We start from the raw sequence: 7,900 nt of genomic DNA on the forward strand, positions 1-7,900 counted from the left end.
GTAAAAAATTAAAATTCATATCTTCACTCACTTTATGTATAGTGTTGGCCAGAAGTAATATATTGTGGGCTACCAGTTTGGCCGTTCCCATTTATGAATATGTAAATTTAGTTGAAGATAATCGACCCATAGACGCAAAGTTACTAATCATTACTAAATTATTGCAAGTAATATGCAATGATTAAAGATAGAATTAAATGCTTTTAATTAATTGCCGAGCCACCTTTTCATGTTGCTTCACATTGAATCATCAATGCATAGGAATTTTGACAGCTAAAGAAATCAAGAAAGCAAGTTATATTTAATCGTCAATATGCAGGAATTTTGACAACTTAAGAAATCAAGAACGCAAGTTATAATCAGATTCCATGAATTATACTTACCATTTTGTTACATGCAACATGATTTTTTTGGTACGAAACTAGCTAATAGAATCACCGTGAATTGGCGCTGGCATATATCGAGATTATACTACTATAAAATTAGTAGTAATAGAAATAGTAGAAATTTAAAAATATCAATAATTTATGTTTTAGCTAATCATTAATTCATTATCAATATACATACAAAAATGTAACAAGTAGACCAACTTTATAAGGTATTCTTATCTTGTACTATATCAAATACAAAACCTATAAATATATTAAACTAGTAGTAATAGTAAATAACAATAATAAATCAAATTATAGAACTGTCCATAAATTTAGTTATATTATTTGGTATACCAGAAACAAATCATATTTTGTAAAACAAAGTGTTTTTATAATGTATAAACATGAGTGTAATATTTATAGGTGTAGATCTAAATGAAACGAACTAGCTAGAACCTACTATAAATTGCTTGTAAATAATACTAATATCACATTCTCTCTCTCTCTTAGAAGTCTTTAGATGCTGTTCCTTGACCTAATATACTACTCCTAGTATTTTGAAGAAAGAAGTGTCCTATTGTTATAATTGAAGGTGACTAAAAATGCATAAAATCAATGAGGATAAATTGTAAGACCATCCACTACGGGTCTCGCCAGCGTCTCGTATCTCGTCCCGGCGAGACGGGACGTCGGCGCGACGCGTTGCAGCCTCCATCTCGTCCCATCTCGTCCCGCGTCTCGTCCCGCGTCTCGTCCTGGCGAGCCACGAGACGGGCTGTCTCGCCACGCGCCGAGGCGACGTGGAGCAACCCGGCGTCGTGCGTGACGCCCACTCGCCGGCCCGCGAGTGGGCGTCGTCACGTGCTGACGCAATAAATATTTTTTTTAAAAAAATTCGAATTTAAATAAAAAAAAATTGTAACGGTAATAATACCGTTTTTTTGTTTTTTTTTTTATAATTTTTTTGATTTTTTATTAATTTTTTTACTCTATAAATACTCCTAAACTCATCATCATTTCACACACAACTACACATCTATTCTTCCTATCATCTAAATTTTCTCTCAAATTTTCATAAACCAACTCAAGATGTCAGGCGAAGGCGACGGCAACTACGGCAGTTCCGGCTCCGGCGGGTGGGATCTCAACTCAAAATTTTCATAAACCAAATTTTTTATTTTGTGTCTTTTTTATTTTTTGTGTTTATTTAGTTTGTGTGTTTTTTAATAAAGTGTGGTTTTTAATAAAGTGTGTTTGTTTAAATTGAATTGGGTAGAAAAAAAAATTCTAAATGAAATTGAATGAATAGTGATTAAGGGACGGTATAGAGACGGTTAAGAGACGGAGCGTTGCAGGTTCCGTCCCTTAGTTAAGGGATAGAGGAAAAAAGGACAGTGGGGTCCTCAAATAGTGCTCAAATAGTAGTTAAGAGACGGTTTAAAGGACGGTATAGAGACAGCGTAGTGGATGGCCTAAGGGTTTAACTACGATTCTTGAATCTTGATAATATCATTTAATCAATCATCTTTAACAACGTCGGCAATTGAAGTAGTAGTGGCTATAATTCCTGAATCATTACTAAGCCACCTACTCATAGCTGGCTGAGGCTTTCATCTCTTTCACAAATTAATTCTTTTCTTCCTCTTTCCCTCTCACTTCATTACACAGACCTCTATCCACACAATACTCATATGTCCAGAACGTAGCAAGGTACTCTTAAACCTTCAAATATATTGAAACTACATGCCCACATATAGTAGTAGTATAAGTCAATCGACCGGCAACGCCCCCTTGCTGAACAGAAAGTTCAAGCAACGTAAACCTCAGATACTGCACGACATGCCAACAACAGAACATACGTTTCGACCAGTAATAATTGTACATACTAGTGCTAACCTAAATGTACATTTTCTGTAGTCAAAAGCAAACTAGTAAAACAAGCACTTGGATCACAACGTCATACATGTCATCGTTTCCCTGCTTCATTAGCAGCAGGTACTACTTTTTTGGATAATTAGAAAGGTCTACATCCATAAGGGAAAGGTCATAAGGCAAATTAGCAGAATTTACTTCGCTCCTGAGCAACGAGGAAGAACCTAAGGCATCCGAATTCGGAGTTTCCTGATTCCCGCCAAAGTTTTGAGTAGTACCGACTGAAGATGGTGAATTTAACTCGTCTTTGTTCCCAAGGTTGCCTTTGTTTCTTCTGACTGTATCCATTTCTGGGCCAGTCGGAACAAAAGTGCGAGCCCTGTACTTTGTAGTTCCTTCGTCACCATCACCATGGTTGTAGAGCACATAATCATGATAGGTAGGAGCAAACTGTATGAAATTAAGAACAAACATAATGAGAATATCCGCGTAAAATTGGATACCTATACGACTAAGAAGAAGCCCATCCCAATAGTTTAATATGCTCTGAATCTTTTACCTGGTGTACTGTATCATGGTAAAAGTCACTGATATTCAAAGCATGTGCAAAGCTTGCTGCAAAGCCACGATTACCACCAATATTGGCACCAGCATATTCTTTGTAGGGAAATGCATAAAGATGGCCAACTGCAGCAATTAGCATTTCAACACAAATTATAAAATTTTGAAATTCTGCAGCATCCTCTGTATCTTTGATCAACTTGGATTTGGCTGCAAGAAAAACCAACACTCCCTGCAAGAGAAATACAATTAACTCAGTTTAAATTCTTATCAAAACTTAGTTCATAAGCATAGCAAACTAAACATAGCCAATAATTCTGACTACAGTAACAAAAAATTTCAAGAAAAAATTAAAAGTTCTACATTGTCCTAGTAGTCTAACATGGCTGATAACCAACATGGAAAAAATTACTATTCGGTAGTTGATCATTATAGCTATTATAGATGCATCAAAAAGGTTCGGGTCATACAAAACAGTTGGCAGTCAATTAACTGACATAATAGTGGGAGACCAGGACAGGGAGTGGGATTTTTTTCAAGGTAACATTACGGTTTTTAACCTCTCTTACCTGCCAATATGTAAGAAATACGACAGATTTGATTATGATAAACTTGGGCACTGGATTGAAAGGCTTCAGCAAATCTTTGCATGCCACATAAAACAAGGCCAAGGCATAAAGTGCCACAGAGTATGATATCGTGTAGATTATGGTGAGGTAGAGATAGGATTGCCTTGGATTGAAATTCCCGTCTTCATACTTCCCTTTTGCATATAGTATCAAAGTAATTGTGACAAGGATGGGTTTAAGGATCACAAACTGCAAACCCCCTTGTTTGCACCTTCGTATAAAGCGCCTGCATGTGCGAATAAACTTAAGCACCAAAAGTAGAAGTACAAGCATGAAACTAATAAATTTATGCCTACCGCAAAACTAAAGAAGATTTAAATGTGAAAACTCAAGTAGAATATTTACTCTGACTATTACGACAATGATTTTGACACAGCCGAAATAAGACACAAAAGCAGACAAGATGCAGTGAGAAAATGTAACAGTTTCTGAATAGCACCAACAATGCAGTATACCCAAACCTTCCTTCATGGTCAAACAGCCTACAATGATATCATTGAACCAACCAAACTGTCTATAACTATAAGCTCTCATAAATACAAAATGAATGCTCAACAAACTTCAAGACCTTAAATGACACCAAACTGCTAATCACCTGAGCAAAGAAATAGGTGCATTGCAGTAAATTGTAGAATACAAGTATCACCACTGTCACCCGTCTAGAAATTTTTAAAATGTAAATTGGAACTCTAAATAGATGGAAAAGAGTATAGAACAGTACTTTAACTAGAATTAGATGTGAGTGCATCTTGAATGAGTAAAAGATGTTACCCATAATAGCCAATAAGCAAAACTGAAACCAAAGAGTTTGAAGAATCTGATATTTATATATGCATCTGGTCCCTCCAGCAACCCAAATATACATATAATACCTCAACCCAAACAAAGTGTTAAGTTTTCTGATTGACTAGATTCTAGAACTAAGACAAAGATTCGGAAATATATAATATATATAGACATGAATCTGATTATTGTTACCTGATATGCATATGGTTTCCCACACCAAATCCTAACAACGACAGCAATATATACATATGACGTTTAGAAATTAAAAAATAGCCACATATGCATAATCCTGTGTCAGCCAAAAAAATGGTGGTTCATGCAGAGAAGGCTCACCCATCCAATGCCATAGGGGGGAAGCAGCATGTCATTAGACACCAGTTCGGTTTCAGAACTTTCCCAGTTAAACTTAGCACAACAGCACCTGGACCACCTACCCACGCTAAGCATAGTGAAAGGAAATTATAAATGACCCAAGCTTCATATCTGTAGGAAAAATTAATTAGAAAAACATCTAATTGTCTGAATGAAATGAAATAAGCTATAAAAGCTCAAACATCATCGAAAAAAATCTAAGCAATTAAAAACAAAAAATCCAGAAATCTAAGAAAAGTAACAGTATATGCAACCAACAGACCAAGACATGCAAACATAAGAGGCAGTGTATGCAATGGTTCTTGTGTGGTAAACCGTGGTATTGTTTTGATTCCAAATATTCTACGATTCACTAAATACTCGGTTCTCTATGAAATCCGGAACCATGTTATGCATGCAGTAAAAATGAGCACACATGTCATGGATGCCATGCTCTCAAATTCTTGTTGCACTTCGTTTACAGAAAAATGTCATAATGCACATGCAAACTCCTTTTTGCCTCAGAAAACATAAATCAATAAAAAGCTTATGTTTCAGTAAAATCATGTTGCAACTTGCACGCTACCAAAAGTACTGAGGGGCAGCTGGTACAAAATAGTTTATGGAACTAAAACAAATTTTTTGGGTTATATGAGAAATAAGTTAAAAAAGTGTGAATTCCAGGATCTTAGCCCTATCATGGAGTTACTAGTTCTATGAATACAATGACACCCAGATGAACTTTTACCAGTTATTCACATACCTATAACCTACAGCATCAACACTATCAAGCGCCAGTACTCAAACCACACATACCTATTACCTACAGCATCAACACTATCAAGCGCCAGTACTCAAACTGTTAATTCATTTGAGTGATGCATAATTTGTTTGTCATTTGTCAAGAGCTTATTCATTGTCAGAGAGAGGATGGAGGATTTCACATGTTGATAAAGACTACACTAGATTAACATCTTGATCACGAACGGTCGAACACTAAGAATGAATTCATGAAATGAAACAACAGGTCTATCACACAGGTACGCGAGAAAATGATACTTGATTAAGCTACAATAAGTATAAGAGTCCAAATTAAAATTTTAAAGGCCTTAAATATATCAATAGGATTTTCTCCATCACATTTGGGAACCAAAGTAGATCATAACTGCAGAAAAGCAGCATAGTCAGAAAGTTAGAAGCAGCATCACGTTATTTCATTACTCCAAGATTGTGTGATATCTCATATTTGTAAACCTTTTTCATCATAGTACATATTTTTGTCTAGGAGTAACATTGATACTTGTAAACCCAATCAACCACACAATCAAAAATTCAGGAGTGCCATTGAGGTTTATTCCTTACTTAAACTCGTTCAAAACAAAATATGAAAATGTGATGAGCATACTTACATTTCTCGGATTGAATTGAAGTAAATTGCATGTTTATTCAGGATCAAGGACAAGAAAGACATCAATGCGTATACCTGTTAGACATAGACACTAAAGATGATTAGAACCCACTAACGAGTAGATTGAAGAAAATTATAGCATAAAGATCCCATAGTGAATGCTTGGTTTGGATTATAAGCCTGTATGATTAAGATTAGTAATGCGCATGGTTAATTCAAATTCCAGAAACTGGGACATCACTTTAAAGTATTATTCGACTAACAAGATTGATCGTGTGAAATCTAGCAAGACAATATTATCATCATAGTTAAAAATCAGATACCAATAGGAGGCTCTCCACAAAAATTCATGGAAATGTTGGCTTGATTAGTTCCCTTAGTTAAAAAGAGAAATCTTCTCAACATTCATACATACTGTAACAAAAAAATCCAACTAGTTCCTTTTCATACAAGCATAAAGGTTTGCATATTTTCCAATAACAGTCTCCCACTAATAACGAATTATAAAAGTTAAATTCTCATTTAAAGCACTGTATATAGCAGGTGACCGAAGAAAATGATTGGATGGTAATGTCCCAGCAAATGAGCAGAAACTAGTGAGAAGACGTCAACTTTGGATGATGGCATACAATAAGCTTTTGATCACATAATCAAGAAGAAGGTCTAATAACAGAGAAATGGGGAACTCACAGGAACCATAAAGATAATGCGGACTATGTATCTCTGATATGTTGGCTCAGTATAATTCAGTAAATGGTTGTAAATGTGGCGAAGGGCCAGTGCTATTGCCCCTATTGTACACGGCAATGCTATCAGTATGTAGAATATCGGCCCCATTTGCAACCAATAGCCCAAGAGCCTCCCCGAAAAATCTAAGAAGACAGCAATAGCGTCAGCAATCAACAGAACCAACTAGATAAAAAAAATACAGAGAGAACTACACCATCTAAAAAACAGTCGTATACCTCAAAATTCTAGTGTCGGTGTTGCCGGATTGCAGTAACGTCAATTGAATGTAACTGATTTTGTGAATTTCCTAAAAACTCAGAAGAAGCTTAACTACAAGGAAAGGGAAAAAAGGACAGATATATATTGATGGCGAAGTGCTCGATAAAATGGTTGATCGAAGCATAAACCGAAGAACTGCCCTCAAAATCACACAAAAAATCGAGGGCGGCCGGATTTTGTAATGTGACCCCGGAACGGCATCACGTGAAGCAAAATTATTGCTTCACGATTAAGAAACCACCAGTTTGAATTAATGTTGACGAAAGGTCAAAATTTGAGCGCAGATAACGGGCATATGTAACCCGATCGCTGAAATCAAATACAGAATTGGGATTTTTTTCCTTTTTTGGGCAGAGAAGAGAAGAAAATGCAATAGCATCAATCGAGAATCCGAGAAATTGCAGTGGGGAAATTTGAATAGGGGAGGCAAAAAGTGTTTATGGCGTGGAAATAGTGAATTCAGGCATTAATTGTGGACTCGTGTTGCTTCGTCGAGTTGTTAATTGCTTAAACCAAATCTTTTGTTGAATTTATTCTTCCATAATAATTTTTCATTGCCATAAAATAAAACAACAAAATAAGCCAACTCAGTCCCCATCTGTCACTATATTCCAGTGTTTTTAAACAGCCTAAAACATGAAAATAATGAGAACGAGATGCTGATAATTAAATAGTGTAATTGAGTCCATCTGCCACTATATTCCAGTGTTACTACATATTTTGTTTATTTAGCATCAATTTAGCAATTTTTTTTTGGTTTCACATATTTAGTTTAATTGTAATATACAAAAAGTTATTGTTTACTTTTTCAATTTTATTTATTTAAAGTTATAGAGAATATTATAAGCAAACTAAATATATAAAATAAAAAAATAATATTAAACGTGTATTAAACGAACAAGATGTTCACGGAT

The 7,900-nt window shown here is 35.3% G+C and overlaps 1 protein-coding gene across 1 annotated transcript; it reads right to left on the bottom strand.

Moving 5' to 3' along the window:
• Positions 1–2,211: 2,211 nt before the first annotated feature.
• On the bottom strand, positions 2,212–7,499 carry LOC121758641 (transmembrane protein 184A-like). The gene is given in 8 exon segments (XM_042154019.1): positions 2,212–2,370; positions 2,373–2,693; positions 2,803–3,036; positions 3,374–3,659; positions 4,553–4,702; positions 5,980–6,053; positions 6,669–6,850; positions 6,944–7,499. Coding segments are annotated over 7 exon segments (1,245 nt in total). The 5' UTR covers positions 6,816–6,850; positions 6,944–7,499; the 3' UTR covers positions 2,212–2,337.
• Positions 7,500–7,900: the final 401 nt, after the last annotated feature.

The sequence above is a fragment of the Salvia splendens genome, chromosome 12 (genome assembly GCF_004379255.2).
Source record: "Salvia splendens isolate huo1 chromosome 12, SspV2, whole genome shotgun sequence".
In the NCBI taxonomy this organism is placed as follows: Eukaryota; Viridiplantae; Streptophyta; class Magnoliopsida; order Lamiales; family Lamiaceae; genus Salvia; species Salvia splendens.